This window comes from Mustela erminea, chromosome 16 (genome assembly GCF_009829155.1).
Source record: "Mustela erminea isolate mMusErm1 chromosome 16, mMusErm1.Pri, whole genome shotgun sequence".
NCBI lineage: Eukaryota > Metazoa > Chordata > Mammalia > Carnivora > Mustelidae > Mustela > Mustela erminea.
This window is the reverse complement of record NC_045629.1, coordinates 68897083-68921702: the sequence shown is the minus strand read 5'-3', so window position 1 is coordinate 68921702 and position 24620 is coordinate 68897083. Positions and strand designations below refer to the sequence as shown.

Sequence of the window (24620 nt, the reverse complement as noted above, 5' to 3'; positions counted from 1 at the left end):
ATGACATTCCAGAAAAAGCAAAATTATAGGAATGGAACACAGATAAGTGGTTGTGATGGTGGGGAGTAAGAGGGGAATTTTTAGGGTGATGGGACTATTCTATACAGTATTTTGACAGTGGGAACATACCATACATTTGCCAAAGGCCATACAGAGTGAATTTTACTCAACTGAGAAACTCAACTGAGATGTGAGGCCCCAGATGGAAGGCACAGAGTGACAAGCCAATCTGTTTTCCAAATGTCTGACACAACCTTAATGAAAGAAGTGGGAAATAACAGGAGCTGAACTAAGTAACCCTGGAAAATGGAGCTTGGAGTAGCTAGTATATAAGGCTCAGGACAAAACACTCACTTCAACACTGTACTCCAGTGGGGCCATTTTTCTCACAGGGGTAGAACTTGACTATTCCAAAACCACTTTAGAAATATTCCAAGGTTCAACAAGTAAGCAAATAAATTATAGATAAAGAAGCCAGGGTTCTCACTCTCAGAGAAAGAAGTTATAAATGAACACAGAGGCAAAACTAGAATGAACCCTGCAGTGCTGGTTCAGTGAATATAACTGAATGTTTAATTCAACATATATACAGATATATCAACAAATAATTATAGAGATGTGTACTATATACTGGTTAGTACACATATAGTAACTCTTAGCACATTTCACCAAAAAACCGTAGAAGCAGTAGCAGTAAGCACACCCAACACCCAGATCTTGGTATCTAAATACCAGTCTTCAATAAAAGCAACCAGTGTTCCTTGGAGAAACAGCTAATTCTAGGGCTTGCATCAAGATAATACTTGGCAGTGCTAGAAAGTAAAAATATGGTCTTAAAAAAAAAAAAAAAAAAGGAAGGCACATCAAAAGAATTTAGGAGTCAACCTCAAAGAGTTCTCAACAGCCCAAGTTGAAACAATTTACACAATAAATAACAGTATTAGATTTTAACCTAAGTATAAAATAAATAGCCACGATCACATTACTAATATAACCAAAGGATCAAATAAACAGGAAAGTGGAACAAACTTTAAGAAAAATTCTAAGTAATGTATATAGATACTACCCTCCTCCACTTTACTGTGGGCTAGACTTAGTAATTTACTTCCAAAGGCAAAAAGTATAGGAAGTGGGAAAATACTTTACAGTGGAAATTCCCAGCAGACACCAACTTAGCCAATGAAGGACTATTACCAGTAATGCCTACAGACATCACGTACCCTACGATGTGAAACGGTGCAGAAGGGCACAGCACCTCTGTGTATCCTTCCTGATAAAGCATAACCTCAAATCTAATCACAAGAAAACATCAGACAAACCCATTTATTAAGGAATATTCTACATAATAACCAGCACTCTTCATAGTGTTGAGGTCATGAAAGACTGAGAAACTGTCACAGATTGGAAGACACAAAGGAGGCATCAATGACGAAAGAAATGCAACGCAGTGCCCTGGATCAGATTCTGGAACAGCAGAAGGACATTAGCGGAAGACAGATAAATACCAAATTAAGTCCACAGTATAGTAAATAGTATTGTCTGAGTTTTCTGAGTTTGCCTGACAGATATGCCATAGTTTATACAGTGGTGACATTAGGGGAAGCTTGGGGAAGGGTATAGAAAACATCTCTGGACTATCTTTGCAACCTTCTTATAAATCTGAAATGTCTTCTAAACCTGAAATTAAAAGGTCATTAAATAAAAGTAAAGAGGCTATATTTCATATTAAGAAAGGGACTTAGAGATTATACACACATTTTCACAGTAATTTGATCAACACCACAGTTTATTTGTAAACATATTATATGTGTCAATAATCAAATTGACAACACTTTATACATTTTGTTGCAGAATATTAACATCATACCAGAAAACAAGCCACTGTACTCAGTTACAGAGTTGTGGTACTTTAAAATCTTTAAATACAAACTGTATTTGAAACACTGAACATAAAAGAGAAACATGAATGGCAGAGAAGATTGACAACATCAAGTAAAAGAAACTGATATTCCCCCCAAAGACGAATACAAAATCATCTGATCACAGATTTAAAATGAAATAAAGGAATCGAGAAAATCAGGTATGGTTTTAAATGACACAAAGTCCCATTTCTGTAGACCCACCTGAGAGGTGAAACTGTACCACACCAAATTCTGTGTCCTTTGGGATATTTTTCTCTTGGTTTCTAGAGAATGTTTTCCCACGGTTTAAGCACATTAAGGGGAGAAAAGAAAGGGGAGGTAGCACAAAGCCAAATGAAATTACTTTAAAATTCTTTCATAAGTCTTCTTTGGCAAATGAAGTCTACACTTAAAATTTAACGTTTTGAACTGGATCAACACCTGTAGGATTAGGAGCTGCATCTTTCCATGAGTTAACACACGGATGAAACAAAGCCAAATTCATAAAGCAAAGCACAAAAGCAGCTTTCACATTTTACTAACAGCTCTAAAAAGCAGATTCTCCCTCCTTAAAAGTATGAGAGGTTTTTCAACGGAGACTCAGAACCTTTCCTCATTCATTGGAGTTGCCCACCTGTTTTGCCAGTACTTTCCCTAAAATTCATGATCACTATTGGGTTCCAATTCTTCCTCCATTATCTCTCAAAGGAAATATAGCAGCAAATCACTCCCATATCTTAAGTTTTCAACTTTCCACCCACTGGGTTCCCCGCCAACAACTACAGATTATTCAATTCTTTATTAGTGTACATGTCATTACTGTAGGCTTAGATTGTTAACACAGGAATAAATAAAATAACTACAGTTAATATAAACAAAGCAGATGAAAATGAGATTAAAGAGCCCTGATCAAGTGAAATACTTACAACTTTCTGTTGAAAAACTATAAAAGTTACATACATACCTAATAGCACTAGGAATGTACAATATCAATTATTGGAAAAATAAATGAGTGATTCACAGTCATAAGAAATTATTTTAATATTAGTATGTATTTTTCCTTTTATAGACAAACATTTATAACATACACTTGATTTCTACCTCATATAAGACAAAGTAGAAAACGAAACGTTACTGCACTTACCCCAAAACACAGCACTGACTGTGTGTCACAGGTGACCTGCTCTGAGATATTCAATTCTATAGGTAGGCCATGGTATTGAATGCATGGTTATGTTAACAGTTTTAAGAAAGGCATATATTTCCAGAAGTATGTTAAGTACACAAATACCAGTTCTATAAATAACAAAAATTATCAGCAAAAATGTTTAGGTTCTAACATTCCCGAATTTTCTAACGCTTTTAGTATTTTAGATATATATGTTGTCTGACCAGTTAGTTTGGTTACAGTTTTAAACGAGCAAACCATTATCCTATGAGAAGAGCTACACTAAACTATAACACTGCACAAACTTCCCAAGGAAAGTAACTTAGAAAATCTAGAAACTGATTCCAATTATTCTTACTACCATTTGCTATCTAAAAGAACCAATGACCAAAGAAACATTTTGAAATGACTCAATTTTTCTCAGTTCCTCCAAAACGAGTCACATAAATTTAAGATCCAGATTGCCTAAGAAAGTCTTCAAAGCAAGTTTATCACCAAAGTGTTTTTGATCAGAAGACATAGCCTTAATGCCTCTAATATGTAATTCTAACCTAAAATCACAATCCTTGGTTTCAAAACATCAAATTCGATTTCGTAACAATTCATTGGTAAAGCTACTAAACAAGAATCAGTCTGGGTGAAAACGTGCAGCAGCCACAGTTACAAGAGTGGAAAATAAATTCTATTCTTCCATAAAGACTCTATGAAAATATAAAGCCCAGAGTGACAACGGATGTCCACATATAAACATTGGTTTAAAAATAGAATGTATTTCAAAGCTTCTCATGAGATGTCAATGTATAGTGATAGTCTGAGTTAAGACCTTATAAATCAAGGTTAAGTTATACATAACTATGCTGATTTACACACCTTCGACAACGTTCAACTCATATACATAATTTACAGACATCCACAGAAATTCTTAATGCCCCATCGTATCATCTCTCAAAACTGGATGTTTATTGTTTTATAGTTTTGCTACTTTAAAGTACCAAGAAGCCTTTTTAGGGGAAGAGTTCCGCCTCTTCCCGTGATCCCCTAAAGAGTAGGTAACAAAATATAAAATTAAACAAGATTTATGTTTGATAAACTAACATATAAAATTACCACTACAATATTCATAGTGACTGCTTATAAACGGTAACAGTCATCGTAGAGCCTATAAAGTATATATCCTCAGTTTTATAAAAGAAATGCAGATTGTCTCAAGGTAAAAAATACAGTGCAGGCTGCTAAAAAGCTCTCTGTGGCATGAGGAGGTGCCATAATGAGGGAAACTTCAGAAAACGCGAACCCGTTCCCCAACCGTTGAACATCAGTGAAGCGTGAACTGCGCTGCCGCAACACGATGCTTTTTAGTGGCTGGCACTATAAAGCTAACGTTAAGAAAGAAAAAAAGGCAGAAGTGTGAGCAACGAAGGGTGGAACCAAATTATTGCAAATGGAGATTAGCAATAAGAAGCGAGGAAGGTGACCGTCCGCTCCACTCTGACAAGACGCCATCTTTAAATATTAAGTTCTTTGCCGGAAGCGGAACACCCGACTCGGCGCACGACTGCGAGAGCACGCTGGGGAAGCCGGCCTCGGTGGGAACGTCCAGGGTCGAAGCACCTTCCTGAGAGACAAAGAAAGGAGAAAAACCCTATAACCAACACTTTACCAAACTACTTCATACAGCCCATAATAAATACAGACTTGGCTGACCCAAGAAATGTTTACGGAACGCAAAACACTCTGGGAGACGCAGATCTCTACCTCACAGACCCTGACTGAGATAACCAGCGACAAGTATCACGGCAATGCGACAATGGCTAGTACAAGTCAGACTGTGGTAAGTGCTTGGAAATAAATACAAATAATGGGCTATGAGACTGTAAGAGAAGACAAAGTTTCAATCTTAGACGATCTCTAAAAACCCCTCACATAGCATTAAGCACCAGAACATTCCATGCCCTCCCAGGGCTCTCAGATTCATATATTTAGCGCAGACCTTTCCCCAGGGCTCCAGGCTCACACTCTCACATAGGCTCTTGGGTGTTTCGTCTTCCGTTCCACACCTACCAGGTCCATAACCTTCACCCCGCCAAGCTCTTCCCCTGCCCTCCCTACTCCATACAACAAGCTAGTCCAGAAACTGGAGAATCATGCCTGCCTCCTCCCTTCCTTTCACCGTCAAATCTTTTCCTCACACTGAATTAACTGCCAGGTTCCAGCAATCTGCATCCAACATGTATCCCAAATTACTTGATTCATTCACCACAGCCCAGCACCACAGTCTAGGCCAGTGGTCTCCAAAATGGGGTATGGGACTACAAAAATTTTAGAAATCCTGTATCAACTACTGCATCCTTACAGAATTTCTATTTTTGTGTTATGTTTTATTATATACATAATTTATTGATATAACAGTACACATGGGTAATAAACTTTTATTATGGATACATGCAGAATTTGGGCGTATTTTTAATTCAAGAGGATGCTCAGCTACCAAAAACTCTCACATGGTCTCTGAACGAGCTTGTCCCTTTCTAATCTGCTCTCCAAATAGTAACTAATCTTTTAAAAAAGTTGATCAGAAATAATGTCATTCTGTTTAAGAGTCTTTAATAATTTCTCTTTGCACTTGAGCATGAAATACAAATTGTTTACTATCCTCTAGAAGGCCCTGCCTCTCCTCCTCTTCCACCTCACCTCTTGCCAACGCCCCACCTCCCCAACCGCTTTCATGAGGCTTCGGCCACACCAGCCTTCTTTCATTCCCTTGGACACAGAGCGTTTTCCTCACACAGGACCTTTGCTCCTACTAAGCTCTGCACAGCATACTCTTTTCCATCCCTTAGGAAGTTTCAGCTTCTGTATCATCTCTGTCCATTTAAATTAGGTGCCCCTTTGGCTTCCATCAGATCCCAAGCAGTCTGGCTCCTTCAAAGTGCTTACTGAAATCGTAATTACTTACATATTTCAATGTTCAGTCCACTATCTTCTGTCTCTCAAACATCATTATAAATTCTACTAGTGTCCTGGACAGCATTGCTTCCCCAGCACTTAGTAAAGGGCCTGGCAGCCTCAAGTAGTTATTGAAAAAAATAAATGAAACAGAACTCGAAAATACTGATTTTATAACATTGGATCAGATATTCTGAACAGAAATATTTCTGTCCAAAAGTTTATCCACAAATCAAATCTACGGAATACCCTTTCTTTCCCTGGGGGAGGGGAAGACAAAAGGTCTACAGCACTGGCCTTAACTACAAACAGCCGCCTCTCAGCAACCAAGAACTACTGCAGTTAACAGAGGTAGATCACATCCAGCAACCAGCACCTAGTGTGGAGATGCGTAACACATTTCTGTTGAACGATGCCCTGGCACAGAACAGAGTCCCAGCTTTAGACCTTCTCCACCCGGCCAGTAAATCATGTGCAAGAAAATAAACTTCCTAAATCTCAGCACCTTTACTGATCAATGAAAATTAATGCTTATTTCATTACTGTGGAGACCCAACACAAACATGGAAGTGTTGTGCATCCTCTAAAGCTCTATGCAAATACCATATTTTTAAAATTTTGTTACCTGGAATGAGTGAACAAAGTTAAGGACCTGTAGAGAGAGTTTTCTACTGGAATGTAAGAGGTTCTGAAGGCTGAAAAACAGGGGCAAAAGTTTAAAACAAATATAATGAGAAGAACGATTATCTCGCAAGAGTTTAATTTCAGCAACATAAATGCATTTATATATGTAAATATATTCTGATTAATCACATTTTTTTTTTAAATTTCAACAGTTCTTATCAATGAAATTGTCCTGGGGGCAATGCAAATTGCCATGGTTCTCATCAATCTAGTAATATTAAAACTGGGAGTTAATAATGCCTAAAAAGACCATTTTGAAATAAAAAATCATGTATAAAATCAAAACTGAGAAGTTACCATTAGCAAAAGCCTAAACTATTAGCAGCAAATATAAATGTTAAATGAAAGAGAACTTTTCAAGTAGGAATGACAAGTATGATACCAACTTCAAATACCCAAATTAATTTTAAAATAAATCCTGATAAAAGGTCTGACAGATTAACTATATATCAACCCACCAAAATCAAGTATTTTTCAAATATGGAAACTGGTAACAATTATGGTGGCAATCTTTAAAGCTGTATCGTATTTCTACTTTTTTATTCATGTAGATGACTTTTGGAGAATTACTGAAATTTGTGTTGACTGAGTACTTTTAATCTTCTGATAAAGTACTATTAAGTCAACTGAATGAATTATTATCCAACTTTGAGACCTGTGGACATCCACTCTCCCAGACACCCTTGCCACGACAGTCAGATTCAAGGACATTCCTCTCTGCTCAACAGTCGTAAAACTTTTCCAACAGTGACTCTTGGCAACGGCTCCTAATGGATCAGAGTCAGCATGCAAGACAAAACCTCCATGTCATCTCTGATAAGTAATATACATGCTCACTTTAGAAAATACGAAACTGAAGAAAATTGAGAAATTCAGCTATGATTCCAACAAAAGAATCACATGTCATTTACATGACATAACTTGAGTGCGTTTGCTCAGAGGGACAGAAGTACACAAGGGAAACATTCTACAGAGACATACATATTACAAACACTAGGCACGATCTCACGTAAGCATGCTAATTTGGTTAGCACTCTAACCAAATCCGGGTAACTAAGTTAACATAATTAAAATTAATCAAAATATGTGCCCCCAATGTTTGCATGTGTCAAAATTTTGAGATGCTAAAGTTTAATTTTGAAAAATATAGTAAAACCCTTAAACTAGCAATCCTGATTCAATCAACGAAGAGACACAAGGCCATTACTATGCTCATGTGTGAAATAAAGGAAAATAAGATGTGGCAACTGACAGCCTAAGCCTCACAGATGAAAAGATGACAGTGAACATAAACCCTTACCTCTCTTTTCTGCAAAGGCCATGTGTAGCAATTTTTCTACAAACTTTCCGGTTTAATTCTGAACTAAACAATGGAATTCCAAAGCACAGCTCGAGAGGAACCCAATCTGTTTCTGTTGTGGCAACTACAAGGCAATTTATAGTTATTAATCACATACATATTTACAAATTTTTAATTGACCAGGGTTTCTTAACGGACATCCAGAAATTTTCAGATTCCTCCTACCCCTGGGGTCCACCAATGGGCTTCACAGGGGAGAGGACTTAGGGCGGGTCAGTGAATCTCTGCATCAAGAAAGAATCTTTACTGAGTAAGTACATGCTTCTGGGGGGAAGGCACAGTTTTCACCAGATGCTCAAAATGGCCTTTTACCAAAAAAATTAAAATAAATTAAAAAAAGAGAGAGAGACACTGTAAGACATCAACAAGATGAAAGAATTTAACACAGGAAAGATGAAACTAAAGTCATTGTTCTCAGGTCCTATTTTTGTAACATTTCATTTTCATTGTTATTCTAAATACATAAACATGTTTCCTAATATAATACTTACTAAAATAAAAGGCCCGCTATGGAAAATCAGAGCAGACAAATGACATCCAAATGATTTACCAGAAGAGTTAACTCTCCAAAACTAGTCTTAAACTGCAAATAATTCTTTTTTTTTTTTTTTTTAAGATTTTATTTACTTGACAGAGAGAGAGATCACAAGTAGGCAGAGAGGCAGGCAGGGAGTGAGGGGAAGCAGGCTCCCTTCTAAGCAGAGAGCCCGATGCAGGGCTCGATCCCAAAACCCTGAGACCATGACCTGAGCTGAAGGCACAGGCCTAACCCACTGAGCCACCCAGGTGCCCCTAAAACTGCAAATAATTCTTAAAGCCATACCAGAATTTTGTTTTGATGCCGAGTCTATAGCTGCTTCCTCAATGACCATTTCAAATGACTCTGTACTCCCATTTACGTCCGAGCCAGAAGCCAAATCAGGTTCTCCTTGCAATGAAAAGACATACACAACATTAGGATTCTCGTAGTTGGCACAAGTCGTCCATCAGCCCTAAAGGGAGAGAAGACTTCTAACAACAGGAATGACAATGGAGAACAACGAAGGGTCTTCAGCCTATAGCAGCTGTTCCCAATTAGGGGGCAATCCTGCCCCCCAAAAGACCTCTGACAATGTCTGGAGACCGATGCAGCTGTCATGCATGGGGACAGGGACACTACTGATATCCAGGGAGCTAAACATGCTTCAACGCACGGGACAGGCCCCACAACACGGAACTGTCCAGCTCAGAATGTACATGGCGCCGAAGTGGTGAAACCCGGGCCCCAGGAAAAAAGGACTCTAAAGTCGGAACACAAGTTCAGGCTTTAGATCATTACCAAAGTCGCTTCTATCCCCATGGAAACATGCAGTCAGATTATGTCACTCCTCTTCAAAATTCGAAGTCCTCCTATCATTTAGCACACGAGATCCTCCAAGATCTCCTGACCTTACCTACTTCTCTACTCTCATTTTCTACTACTTTCCAACAAATTCTTTCTTTTGGCCCAGATGAGCTATTCTTCTGCCTGGTTCCCTCTACCTGAAAGGCTGCTACTGTCCAAATAAACAAACATCTTTTATGTACCCAAAGCCTCACTTTTCAAAACTGAGTTCAAACTTTACCTTCTTTAAGAAGCCTCCTCTGATAGCTCAGGTGGGCCAAGATGCACCTTCTCTGTCCTACGGCAGCCCATTAAGCCATTGCCAAGCTCTATCGCAGCCTCTTAACACTACACAGCAGGCTGGTTCACTGGCTTGTCTCCCTTCCTTAGGTCTTAGTAATTTCAATCCTTTTAGCACCTAAGCGGGTACTCCATAAATGTTTGAGCGATGAAAGAAATAAAACATGACTGTAGCAGACATGCTCTGAAATGACTGCCTTACCCATACCCCTGTTTGGAAAATGCCCTGTGATATGTGGCGGCCAACTGTTAAGATTTACTCAGATTCTCCAGCCAAAGGTAAAGGACCAAGGCTGGATATGTAACTCAAAGGGAGCCAAGCCAATCCACTGGACATAGAGCAATGGCCATATTTACTGAGGATTCCACGCTAAGAGGCTTAGGGAACCAACATCTATCCACAGCAGATGTTTGAACTGAAAGGTTTTCTAGAGTCATGGACCAGAGCTGGTACCAAAGCCACATACAAGCCAAAACTCTTCCAGAGCAGAAACAACCAATAAGCAGAAGGTGATGGGAAAATATATTTTTTAATTAAAAGGAAAGAGGAAAACCAGCTGTTGTCAGCATGAAGGCTGGAGTGGAGACAGAGGAAGGAGCATGAGGCCAGGAAGGCTAACGAGGACAAGGCTGCGACAGCTCATGGTCAGACGACTGAGACGCAGACCAGCATGACCATCGTGGTGAATGTAAAACGGAGAAGGGAAGACAGGATATGAGAGACATTTTAAAAGACCAGTTCACAGAATGTGGAAACTAAATGGCCATCATGGCAAAAGAAGGAAGAGACAAAGATTAAGATTACAGGCCTGGGTTACTCAGACAGTCATGCCTTTGACAGAAAGAGAAAGCTTCAACAGGAAAAACTGTTCATTCTACTTTAGAAACAGTTTTACACAGAGACTGAAGTCTTGAAGCCATCACCCCACAAAAGGACTTAAATTAAAACCTACAGAGATGACAGGGCTAATACCCCACACCCGTTCTGTACCCCAACCCCAGGCTAGCACCCCTTAAGCTGGGCGTGCAGTGTTTTCTCCATCCCAACAACTGGTTTGTCCAAATAACACCACAGAATACTCCATCATCTTAATGAAAAAACACCAAGCATAAAATAATTCAACGTCCCCACAGAAGTCTCCCTGCTTCTTAAGTATTAAGACTATGATCAACTCCACACAGTGATCTTAATTCAAAGAACCCAACTGTTGGCTGACCTCGTTCATCAGAAGCATCACTGAGTTTTCGGTGTGCAAGCTGGCTAGAAGCATTCAACATGGTGACATAGCCACAGAAATGCTGCAAGTCCACTTTGGTCCTTAATAGTTGCAAGGCTTTATGAACACCCATATTGACACGAGTAAATTCTGAGGACAAAGATTGACGGCACATTTTAAGTAAACAGTTTTATAACAAGACATCAAAAATGTAACTATACTTCTATTAATCAATTCTTTTTTTTTTTTAAGATTTTATTTATTTATTTGACAGACAGAGATCACAAGTAGGCAGAGGGGTAGGCAGAGAGAGAGGGCAAGGGAAACAGGCTCCCTGCTGAGCAGAGAGCCCGATGCGGGGCTCGATCCCTGGACCCTGGGATCATGACCTGAGCCAAAGGCAAAGGCTTTAACCCACTGAGCCACCCAGGCGCCCCTTATTAGTCAATTCTTAGAACTTTAATCTATCAACGCTGATTCTAACAAAGAACTACCCATGAACATGAAAGGCCGGCGTACACGCATTATTTACAGCCTCCAGGAGGCATTTATTGTATCAAAACAAATTACCTAAGTAAGCAAACAGGACCAGTCAGGGGCAAATTCTTGAGGCTTCTCTTTGTGGTTCTATTCTGCCTCAAATGCTTACTTGTTGGGCTTCTGCCAAGAAATGTATTAAATACACACCATGTTTTTGAAAAATTTTTAAAAGTAAAATTATTCCTACTGAAATTAAAGCTAAAGTGCACTTGAAACTATATCCTTAATAAATTATTCAAATATTAGTGCAATTCCTCATAACTCGGTGAACTCATAAACAGAAAGATGCTCCATACTCAAATACGAGGATTCCTTTCTTTTATCTTTCACACAACCCTCTCTCAAGGCAAAAGAGCTATTAATCAGTCTTTAAGATTTTACACATTTGAAGATCCTGTTGTCACTAGCCTGTATCTTGAGGTGAACAAATATTTTTCCCACAGAATTTATGAAGTGTCAAAGGATTAAGTAGCAGAATTTAATTGCAGAGAAGTACTTATTTCTGAGAAAGGGGCTGGTTTTTGGAAGAGAAAACTCTTCTCCAAATTTCACGCACATCTATTCACAACAGGCAAAAGAGAAATGAACTTCAAACGCAAGGCTTCTGCGGTCTGGCTATGTGAAGAGGAAAAAAATATTTTTAAAACCTTCCTTTTCCCTACTTTGGGGGAGTAAGGGAGAATGGTGACAACTATCATTCTGGAAGAATATTAAGTTCTTATAGAAACTAACCTAAGTTTACTTGAACCACTCACTGCTCTCTAAAAATTCAAGCATCATGGCTCTAAGAACCAGAAATATATAGAAAAAACATATGAAACCAGAAACATAACCAGAACTTAAGGTTACAGAACAGCAGTTTTACATGGAATGGAAAACGTAAGTGCTGTATGAATATATGGCAGTTTAAATCAGATAGTGTTTCTCTTTTGAATATATATACCTTTTTAATATTCAAAAGAGAGGGTTATCTCCTATAATAAACAGAAGAAAGAATAAATTTACTTTTAACAGAAATTCTGTGAGCATCTTTCATCAAATGCACTTGTAGCTTACATCCAATTCTAGAAAGAGCTAACTTTAAACAGGGCTTTCGCCCCTTGATTCTAACTAGCTTAATTTAGCTCAACCTCTAACTCACATCCTCTCTAATAGCAAAAATAATATTTAATGGCAAACTCAAATGCTGAAAGAGGGAATCCCTACAAGTGCTCCGTACACTGTAAAGTCCACACATGTTGACTGACAACTGGGTCTAAATTACCTTAAAAAGCCCCCGTCAGGTGGGAGGGACAATATGTAACATTGTGGGGGGGGGAATCAACTAAGCATGAAATATTCCCAATGAACTGTCTTCTCCCCCAGCCTCCAAATAAACAACACAAGGAAAGTGAAAGGCTAAACAGAGAGAAAACCTAGTCTTCCACAAGGCAGGGACCCACTGTTAAACTCTTCATCTCCGAGGCAGACTAGCATTCCTTCAAAGGTCCTAAGTGAGTCTTATTCTACTAGTTCTTTGTGGGAAAAGACACATGACAGAAAACTATCTTTGCCAATATTTATTTATTTATTTATTTGTGATTTATTTACCTATGAGCACAGGAGCATGAGCGGGCCGGGGGGGCGTGGAGTCAGGGGAAGCAGAAGGTGAGAGAGAATCTCAAGCAGACTCCTCGCTGAGTGTGAAGCCCGACATGGGGCTTGATCTCCTGACCCTGAGATCATGACCTGAGCCAAAATCACGAGTCAGACGCTTAACCGACAACCCACCCAGGTGCCCCCATCTTCGCTAAGTCTTTTAAAAGCAGCATAAGCACCTAGGACTGAAAAATTTTAAGAATTCACTTCCTGCTATGTTTTCTACCAAATTGTTGACAAAGATTAATTATAAAAAAGTTAAACAGATATAATTCAAAAGTAAGATACCTCCTTGTAGTTCTGTTTCATCAAATGGAAATGGTATGTGGACAGTTTCTCCTATCCCATGCAAACCATGTCCCTAAAGATGAAAAAAAAACAGTTGAAAGGTATATAAGAGACCTGTTATTTCCAAGAGCAAACAGATCATCAAACCATAAATAAGACTATGCCATGTGATGGTATACCCTACATTAATATTCCATTAAAAAACTTTCAATAATTTTTTTATTTTTCCCCACCAAGCAATGACCATCTTGAGGGCATATTATAATTTACAAAGCCATGTGTCTCCAATGGAGTGGATGGCTAATGAAAAACAAAGAGGCCGATTTAACAGGTACACGAGGTGAGACAGCAGAGACTGAAATCAAGTACACTCACACAAGGGTTAGCTGTAGTTCTGATAAAAGAATCCCACCATCAATTGCCTGGCAGATCATGAACTGGGAATGCAAAACTCAAAAACCTGCATTCAGTGACATATATTCAAGACTGTATAATTATAAAAGCCCCTCTACAGGGGTTAAATAAATTAATAGATGTATTTTCAAGGCAGCAGTGGGGGGTGGGGAAAAGCAAGCTCCCTACGAACTGAAAATGGAAAGGTTTCCACTTGCTAAGTGAAAATCGCAGGGGGATAGCACTGTGCATTGGCTCACGCATGCGAAGAAATCCTAGACAACGACAGCAAAAACTAATAAATGTATCTGATCTGGAGGAGAAATGGGGAGAAGGGAGCAGACAATATAAGAAGTACGATAACACTTTTCTCTGTGCATCTTTTCATAGTGTTTTACTTCTGAATTATGTGAAGATTCTATTAATTCAAAAATTAAGAAAAATCTTGAGTCTAACCACCCCACTCCCATGCTACACATAATTTAGTTTTAGCTATTGCATTCAATTAATGTTCATTTGAATTCTGTTAGTTTTAAAGGGTTTTTTGCATTTAAATCCCCAAATGTTTTGATGTAAAAATAATAAACATGAAGAATCTAATGTTTACATGCATTTAGTGGTGTTATAATAGAAAATTTAAGTTGACACTGGGGATCTATACATTTTTCCCTTTCAAAAAACCTATACATTATTGAAGTCAAAGTACTATGCTATAAAAGAGAAAAACGTTTCAGAGAAAAATAGCACTCATTAAGATGGTTCATACAACAAGGCGAACACGTTTCTTCAGACAGCTCTTTTCAGCTTCATTGGTACAGTTACAGTTTAAATCCTGTAATCAAGACTGTTGTAACAAAGTGTGGTTGTAATCAAAATCTTGATTTTGTTATGAATTCCAACAAGGTGTATTTCTTCCATTCCACTTAATAAAGAAGGCATTCTTGTTGAGCAAAAACAAAACTCTGTAACCAACACTTGGAAACTCCTGTCTCCTTCTCCTACCACTGCCACCTCACACTGAACATCTCGGGAGACTTTCCTGTGTGCTATGTGTAGGATTCTACCTGTTTTGTGCAGATTATGCAACTCGGTCATAAGCTTCAACAATCTTATCAAGAAAGAATCTGTTATTATCTCCAGTTTGCAGGCGAAGGAATTCAAGATTACCAAACTCACCTGAGACTCCTCGTAAGTGGTAGAATCAAGATTTGCATCTAGACAGACTGACTGGAGCCCACACCTAACTCATTCCATTATGTCATTTCCCACCATGAAACCCTGCCTCGTGTTCCTCCCTCCTGGCTAACACTTCGTCCCTCATGGTTTCAACTACCTCCGCGTGCTGATGCAGACACTCAAGTCAGTGTCTCCTGTTTAACTCTCACTTAGATATCAAAGTATTTTCAATTACCGATTAGATAGCGCCACCATCCACATGTCCCATGGGCACCTTATACTCAGCTTGCCCCAAACGCAACACATCACCTGACCCCCAGCGACTGGCTCTTCCTCCTCTTTTCTGTCAAGGAGGGATAGGACCGCTCTTCCACTTTCACAAGCCAACACCCCAGGAATCATTCTCTTCCTCTTATATCCTTCTCAGACATCTGATCAATTCTATTCATCTTAATTTGTAATAATTCTTGAACCCATTTCGCTTTCCATTCTTATTACCACTTCCCTGATCTAGGTTGCCTTCACCTCTTACCGGGACTCGTACACTAAATCCTAACCGGATTTCTTGCTTTAGGTCTCTTACCCTACTAGGTTGGGGGTAGCATACCTGGGTAGCATCCTCTCCAAGCTGATCTTCCCAAAACACACTGACCATAAAAATCCCCTGCTCAGTACCCTTTACAGGCTACCATCAATCTAGAGGGTACAGTGTAAGCTCTGTAGCAAAAAGGTCAAGGTACACTACACTCCAGAGCCTGCCTGGAGTGTCCATCAAAACACTCAGGAGAAACTACTCTGAGCCAGGTGCTCTTCTAGGTACTAGGGAAGCAGCAGCAGGGAAAGAGAAAAAAAAAAAATCTCTGCCCAGAGATTTATTCCTGCTAACCCCTGTGCCTGGCCAGGCTCTCTTCTGTATCTCCTTCTATACTCAGCCTGAGTCTCACAGTCTCTGATGAGTGTCCCCCAAGCCCTTCTCCTTGTCTCAAGGCTGAATTGGGTACTACTCTAATGTGTGCACCATATATAATCCTATTCAGCACTCAGGAAAGAACCGAAATGGACTGCTTAGGCAGCATTTCCCACCAGACTTAAATCCCTTGAACTCAGGGACTATGTCTTACTTGTCTATCCACATTAACTGGCACAGAATATGGCACATACGATTGTTAGTTGAATAAACTGAAGAAATCTTTATTGAGAACCTGCTGAGAAGCAGAAAGCGTGCTGCACACTTCACAAGCAGTCCTATTTCTTTCAATAATCCTAGGGCTATAAACGGCTTATCCCCTCATTAGCTGCTACTATTACTTTTTGTTGTTATACAGTAAATATTGTCATGGCCATTCTACAGGTGGCAAACTAAGTATAAGAGAAGTATCTTCAAAACGTCACACAGCTCATGAGCACAAGAAAAGAGGCTCACCACTGTTAGGCACCAGGAAAATACCTGATGAGATAAACCACAGTGAGATACCGCTTCATACCCTAGGAGGGTTATAATAAAACAAGTCAGATAATACCGAGTGCTGGTGGGAATGTAAAATGGTGCGGCCACTCTGGAAAACAGACTGGAAGATCCTTAAACAGCTGCACACAGAATTACCATATGACCCAGCATTTCCATTCCTAGACACAAGAGAAATGACAACACGGCCACACAGAAACCTATAAATGACCACGTGTAGCTATGATTACCATTATTCGTAATAGCCGAAAGGTGGAAACCCAAATGTCCATCAGCAATAGGCGGAAAAACAAAATGCTATTCATACAAGGGACCCTTCTTTGGCCATAAAAAGGAATGTAATACTGATTCATGATGGACTGATACACGCTACGTGATGAACCTCAAAAGAATTCTGCAAAGTAAAAGAGGTCAGTGACAAAATACCATGTATTACGTGACTCCACGTATGTGAAATGCCCAGAATAAGCATTCTAGAGAGATAGTAAGGTGCTGTTTAGGGCTGGGGAATAAGGGAAGGAGAACTAAGCATTCAGGAGTTCTTTTCTGAGGTGATGAAAATGTTCTAAAATGAGCATGGGGAAGGCTGTGGATACATGTGCCTACCAACTAAAAACCACAGAGTTGTACAATGTCAATCGGTGGATTGTAGGCTATGTGAATTCTAGCTCAACACAACTACTGTAAATAGAGCCACACGGGTAGCAAAAGACGAAGCTGGAATTCAAAGCTGGGTCTCACCCAAAGTCCATGCTGTTTCTGCGATTCCCACACTGCCGGACGAAGGCCAGCAAGAAAACCGGCATCTGATCCCTTACATTTCAGCTTTACAACTCTCAAATTACTGACATCCAACGGCGGCTCGGCAGAAAGCTAGACAACTTATAATCTTCTAAGTCAAAATCCAAAACTGGTTGTTTCAAATAAAGCGACGGTACCTGAATCAAAACTGCCGAATGAGTCAAGGCGTCATTCAACATTGTGAGCACATTTGACGTAGGAACGACGCCAGGATCATGGCCCCAAGATGTTATGAGTAATCGATCATAACCCTGTGGGGAAAAAAAATGAATAAAAGATGAATAAAATGGTGTTCAGAAATGGAAAAAAAAACTCAGAAGGTCATTAAAATACTGCTTACCAAATTCTACCCTCACAAATATAGAGAAAAAAAAAAAGACACACTTCGCACAACGTACCTGGAATATATCTGGCAGTTTTCGAAGCCTTGTACCTTTGGACAGTAGAAGAGATGGTGGTCCTTGCCCAGTGATGGAGTAAATGTACAGTTTAAACCAGACAGAACTGACTTCTGGGATAGCTGGTCCAATATGCTGGAATCACAAAACAGGGGAGATAAAGTTGTAATACTTAATGAAAGCAGACACATCTCACAAGGGACCAAGGATGAAGTCTTGCAAATAGGTAATGCCTCACATAGATGTTAACTGCTATTATCCCTATGAAAATAAACTTCAAATGCTCCATTCAAACAGTTTCAATCTTACCCTAGAACTGAGAAAGCACGTCTTAACACAACTGGGAGAATGGACTCTGGAGCAGAACCAAGGTTTGACTCTTGGCTTTGTCCCCTGAGCTATATCATCTTAAGAAGCTCACTATAACTCTCTCTACCTCACTTTGCTCTTCTGTAATGTGGCGATAAAATATCTACTTTGTAAAGACACCGTAAGATTGTTCCAAAAGGTTTAAAACAGCACCTGTCATTAATAAGCTCTATTTCAAAGTGCCAGTTACTGTCATTAATCACATGTGATTTTTCACAAAAGGAACTAGCGAACCTTCCATCCATCTTATCATTCGTTCAGTTCATGGATTCCTACTAGGCCTAGAAGTCATGTCACAGAATGGGAGAAAGTGTGTATACAGAGTTGCAGGGGGAGCACACAAGGGGAGCACACAAAGAATTATTTTTTTAAAAACTGGCAAATGCTAACCTATAACCACTCCTACTGGATAGAGGACAAATTTGGGGCTGCGTGAGGCGTGCTCACTACGGCAGCTGGAAGAGCATATAAATATCAAGCTTGTACCAGGGTCCCTTCCTTTCTTCTACACCAGTAACCTCGCACATTCAGGGGACTAGGCAGGATGTAGCACTAAGAACAGCAACATGATCCCCGCTCTCTGAAAACGGTACAGGCCACAATGTCCTTGCTAAGCATACAAATAAACAACTGATTTATGTTTAAAAAGAGAGCAGTAACGTTCATAAGTCAATCGTGAGATATCCAGAGTTCTAGCTTTCAAGCAGTCTTTCCTTTCCGGTTTATTTAGCAATCGTAGCTCCACTTCTAAGACACTTTATTTTTCCAAATTAAATTGACTTTATCCCTGCAGGCAATCCAGGCTTCCTTCATTGAGCATCCAGAACATTCCCTTTAAAATAGCGCAGTCATCAACGTGGCGCCTGAGTGGCTCCATTGGTTGAGCGTCTGACTCTTGGTTTCGGCTCGGGTCAGGATCTCAGGATCTGAGATTGAGCCCTGTGTTGAGCTCTATATTCAGTGCAGAGTCTGCTGGAGATTCTCTCTCCCCTCCTGCCCCTCTCCCCACTCATACTCATGCTCTCTCAAATAAATAAATAAAATCTTTAAAAAACAGTAATAAGGGGTGCCTGCACGGTTCAGTGGGTTAAAGGCTCTGCCTTCGGCTCAGGTCATGATCCCAGGGTCCTGGGATTGAGGCCCACATCGGGCTCTCTGCTCAGCAGGGAGCCTGCTTCCTCCTCCTTCTCTGCCTGCTTCTCTGTCTACTTGTGATCTCTCTGTCAAATAAATAAATCTTTTTAAAAAAAAAAAACAGTAATAAAGTAAAACACTGCCTTCATCAAGAAAACATCAATGTGTCCCAAATCATTAGATGAAACGTGAATAAAACATACCAACTCTATGTCATAAACTGAACATATTACAACAGCAATACAAAACTGCTTTCTGAGTTACTGGTGTTAGCATGTAGCATCTGCAAATTGAGAAATAACATGATCAAACCGGTAAACCTCTTCTTCAAGTCACCACAGGGAAGGGTGAAATGACAGCACTCGCCATGCTCCAACTGGCTCTTTACCTGAGGGGTACAGCTGCTCACAGGCCGGATTTCATTGGTGAGAGGAGCCATGGACACGAGCAGTGTGTAATTTTTGTTCAGCACTCGGCTGCACGTTGCAGGGTCCAAACCAAGAAGGCTCTCACAGCGTAAGAGATCCAGAGGAAAACCTGGAGGACGAGCAAGCGTACACGGAGGATGAAAGACCGACAGGGTGGAAGAGCAATGTCTAAGACAAACACCGCTAACCGTCCTGGTGGTTCCACACCCTTCCGACAGAGTATCTCTATTCATAGTGCCAAATTCCCTCAGAAACCACCAAGACCCTTTAGGAGTTAAAGCTAACACTCTTTATTCCCTGATCTAGAAAGATAACCACCTACTGGGGTTTTGTGAGGCTACTCCCTTTTATATTAGAGATACGTGTTTGCTCTACCTCACTTCCTCTCCCTCTCCATCTCCAGCCGTTCCCAGGAGGTGGCATATTATGAAGACATACAGGCCACAAAAAAGCTATGGCCTGGCATCCCCCAATTTCCAATTTCTGCAAAGAGTTTCATGGCCAAGTTCTGAATTTGGTATAGGAACGAGAGTTCTCCTTAACAATACGGGACCAAGACTGCTGGTCCATAAAGCAGGAAGTCCCTCGGCATGTAACAGATTTTCAGTGTTCCCATACTAGAACCCTTTCAGAAAATTCCAGTCCTATTCATTCTCTTAAAAAGATAGAGAAGGCTGAAAGAAACGCCAAGAGACCAAGTTAGCTCATCTCCCCCTCAAGCAAGAATGAACCAAAAAACATATGGCCTGCTGGAAGGGCCCAGAAGCATTTGGCACAACTAGTACCAGGACTTCGCTCTTGAATACCATGTTCTAATAAAAGAAAACTGGCTCCTGGGAGAAAAGGTTGATTCCAAGACTGGGACAGAAGAACAAGAGAAGACAGTTTTGCCAGAAAGTAAAGAACTGTCCCAAATGTAAGAATTGTTTTAAAAAATGGAGGCATGGCACAAGGAAACTGGAGGCAGCTTGAAAGGAATCCTACTGGGAAAACTGGAGACAACCATAGCACACAAGTAATTGAGAGAGAACAGTGACTAATTATAAGCCATTGAAAAAAAACAGGAATTCATCAATCCATACTGAGAATATAAAAAAATGCTCAGTCCCAACTGTTATCGGAAGAGCTGGAGTTGGAAAAAAAAATGATCAATTTACAACCATCACAGACAAGAATGGTTCAGGCAGGACCAACACTGGACGCTCCATCCGGGGGAGATACTGACGAGCAGCAGGTGATGTGCACGGTCTCAGAGTACCTGTCCACAGACTACTGAGTCGCTGCACGAGGGGAGAATACTTAACTGTGTAGTAGAATAATCAAAAACACATTAACTGGGTGATCAAAACTAGTATCTCAATGGGGGCGGACAGGAATCCCATGCCTCCGGATGTCATACCCTTAGAAGAACATGATTACCTATTACTTAGGTAATACTCTGGACTTGAGTGCATGACCTGAACCTAATCACAACAAAACATCCCACACACCCAACGTGAAGAACTTTCTAGTAAAACTAACAAAGAGACTATGTTCTTAAAAAAATAATAATGTCGTAAAGGACAAAAAACGGTTACAGACTTGTTCCAGAATAAAGGAGATAAAGAAGTCATGACAATTTAATGTAGTACTGGATCTTAAACTAGATCCTGCATTTGAGGGGGAAAATGTTAAGCACATTACTGGGTCAACTGATAAACTGGAATATGAATGGCAGGTTACTGTAGCAATTAACCTTCTGAAGATGTTGTCAGGGACTAGCCCTATTCTTAAGAAATGTCCCCTGAATAATTTTGTGGACAAAGATCATGGTACGCAACTTACTCCCAAATTCTGGGTTCGAAGTAATTATACTATTCTTAAATTCTTAAAACTTTTTTGTAAATTTGAGGTATTTTCAAATAAAATGTTGCTAATGGAGGAGAGCAAGTCATAGACATCAGGAAGAGCATCTGTTGCACACAGCGAGCAAACAAGGTGGGAGAGTGGGAGGGGGAGAAGACAGATCTGGCTGGAGCCAGATGGGAGGTTCATTTTGAAGGAAAACGAGAGCTAAGCAGGTGGCTTAGGAAAAGGAGAGAAGGGGCGAAGTTCTATGAAGACTAGAGAAAGGGCCCCTGGGAGGCTCAGATGGTTAAGTGTCTGCCTTCGGCTCAGGTCATGATTCCAGAGTCCTGGGCTCAAGCCCCGCATCGGGCTCTCTGCTCAGTGGGGAGTCTGCTTCTCCCTCTGCCCCTCCTCCCACTTGCTCTTGCTCTTTCTCTCTTTCTCAAATAAATAAATAAAACCTTAAAAAAAAAGACTAAAGAAATTTATGCTTGACTACATACAAGAAATCAAGAACAAATTTAATAAAACTGAGAAATCAGTTATGAGTGAAAAAATGTCAGATAAAAAATCTTAGTGAGGAAAGACTAAACAATGAAAGCTCTACCTGGTACCAAAAGCAGTCCACTATCAAATCAACCTCACGAGTTACAATAATACTTAACTACTTTCATACAGATAAGGTTTGGGTTTTTCGTTCAATTTAACTTTCTGGTACATAGACCATTCATGGTAAAAAACAAAGTTTAGTCCAGACTACTAAGCAAAAGATTGTTTAGGAATAAATCAACAAATAGTTTAATGTTCAAGAGAAGATAATAAACGAGATAGAGCAAAAAAAATTTTTTTTTGAAGAAACATGGACTTAAGTCCCATGTCTTCCACTGACTAATCCATACAGGACAAATGGGCAGAAGATTTGACCAAAACAAGCTAATTTCTCTACCTATAAAATGAGTTACATTTGACTGGTCACCAGCACTAACATTCCTGGACACTACAATGTGCAGGAAAGGATGGTGTATTTCAAGATGGCTATGACAGAGTACTACAAATATTCTAATCCATTACCTCCCTAAGTCCCTAAAAAGTCCTAGTAATTTCAGGATTTTTACATACAAAGACATCTTCAAGATTGTGCTCCTCACTGCTTAGGTCACATGATCTACCTGGTAGCCAAGAGATGGTTACCATTAACGAATGCTATGAATAAGTGCTTTGGCCTCTTGGCACCTGGTGACTTAATATTCAGTCGCAACTATTTATGAACAATCTCAGAAAGAACCCCAGCATGAAATCAGTCCTAATTGTGCTAAAGCAGAACTCTGACCCTGACATACTACAGCTGCAGAAGCCAGTCACCAGGATCTGAGTGTGTCCGGCTTCACTCAGCTCAACTACCCAGCGTCTCTGTCCTCATCTCCATGACCACTTTTGTAAAGTGACAACTGATTCTGTTCTTAAATGCTCAGATTGAGCTGAAAGGAAAGTCAGGGGCTAGTGAAAGAAGTCCAATGTAACTGGGTATGACTCAGAAACCACTGGTTCCCGGCCAGAAAAACAGAACTTTTAAGTAAATGAAAGAAATGAGTGAAATTCAATGGTGCTAAGAATTCATGGAGTTCTGAGACGCAGCTCCTGTGAATGGGCGAGGACGGGACCCGAATGCTTTTCCCCGGTGCGCACGCCGTGCCATCTTTTTAAAAACATGCATTCCTGGGTGGCAATGCCCTCCTTAGGACCTACTATCCGTTCAACCACAGCCTGGGAACCCCTCCCCGTGCCCCCCACCCACCCATCCCACACCCGAGAGTGCACACCAGGGCACGAGCCACATCAGGGTTCATCACAGATTAGAACTGCCACTGCCTTCTTTCTTTTACTCTTTAACAAGGTTTTCTGTTCTCTTTTTTAATTTTTTAAGTAAAATATTTCAGTAAGTATTACAACAGCACTTCAATCGGAAACTCCTGTTTATTCCTGTCCTACAATGGGATCCTGCCTTCAGGAAATAGTATGCTTCCTAAATCACTACATTTTGGCTTTGTTCACACCTCAACGCGAGGCCTGTTCTACATGCCAGCCACTTAAGTTAACGCTCCAACCGTTTTTGTAGGTACTAAGCACACTGAGATACTACAAATGTCAGTGGCACAGGAGAAAGTAGAAAAGGTAAAATAAGAAAGAGCTGACAAGCAAAGGAAGTCACAAAACAAGCCTCTAGTTGCAAATTCAACATGCCATCTACACTAAATGCATTAAGCAATGATTAAATAAGGGAGCATGACCTATTTAATTTCTTAGAAAGAAGTTCCTTGGGGTCATGTCTTCAAAATCAAGTACATTTATCATACCGTAATTCGGTTGGTCTGGCTGTGCAGTTTGCGCAACTAGGTCTTTATTATGACGCAGAAACAATATTGTGTTTCTCAGAGTGAGCGCATGATCGAAGTATCTCTGTGCTTCTCCTTCACCAGTGCTCTGAACCTAAACCGAGAAAATAAATTTTGCAGTATCACTTTCAAACCATTCATCCTAATATACAATAAACATATAGTACAGACATCAGAACATTATTAAGAATCAGTAAATCAAAAATATTCCCAGGCAATACTGAGACAAATCTTAACTTAAATCTCAGTTGAGTTTCCATTTGAATACATCTTTAAAGATGTCAGAAATTATCGCAAGTAAAACTAACAATTTGAAGCAACCAAATAATGCTAAATTATTCTATTATATATGTTTTATCTCCCACGTATGATTCAAATAGGGTGCTTAAAAAAAAAATCTAAGATCTATTTTCTGCTTCATCCAGAAAGTACTCCAATCCATGGTCTCCAATTATGCTTCTAATTCCTGTCACTATGTCCCCCATTCTGCATCACTGGCTGCAAGGGACAATGGAGAATGAGATTCAACATCACTGTTTCCACACTACTGAATATACAGCTTAAATTCATTCGAAAAGGATTCACTGAATCCCTATGATGTGCTAGGTATGATCCGTCTAGGATGTAGGGACAGAACAGCGGACAAAACCCCTGTGCTCACTGGCCTTACGTTTTAACGCATGCTCTTCTGACACTGAGTCAGGTGCTTCTTTAACATGTAGAAATACATACATCCTAGAAACAACACAGGAAACGGACAAAAGGACAGGTCTACAAGAGGAATGACTAAATTAGATTGGCATTTAAAAATAAGATCAACTGGGGCGCCTG

At 39.9% G+C, this 24620-nt stretch overlaps 1 protein-coding gene across 4 annotated transcripts in view; it reads right to left on the bottom strand.

Moving 5' to 3' along the window:
- Positions 1–1764: 1764 nt before the first annotated feature.
- FAM91A1 (family with sequence similarity 91 member A1) overlaps positions 1765–24620 on the bottom strand; it is a 43589-nt gene continuing 20733 nt past the window's right edge. For 2 of the 4 annotated variants that reach the window (XM_032315790.1, XM_032315792.1), the window contains exons 15-24: positions 23751–23883; positions 19530–19678; positions 17639–17773; positions 17378–17491; positions 13406–13478; positions 10940–11089; positions 8883–8987; positions 8000–8123; positions 6641–6710; positions 1765–4684 (exon numbers count right to left, since the gene is read on the bottom strand). In XM_032315790.1, the coding sequence (XP_032171681.1) occupies positions 4502–4684; positions 6641–6710; positions 8000–8123; positions 8883–8987; positions 10940–11089; positions 13406–13478; positions 17378–17491; positions 17639–17773; positions 19530–19678; positions 23751–23883 (1236 nt within the window). In that variant the 3' untranslated portion in view covers positions 1765–4501. Of the gene's footprint in view, positions 4685–6640; positions 6711–7999; positions 8124–8882; positions 8988–10939; positions 11090–11493; positions 11600–13405; positions 13479–17377; positions 17492–17638; positions 17774–19529; positions 19679–23750; positions 23884–24620 lie in introns of those variants that run through there. The other 2 variants (XM_032315791.1, XM_032315794.1) reach the window with 2 other exon arrangements.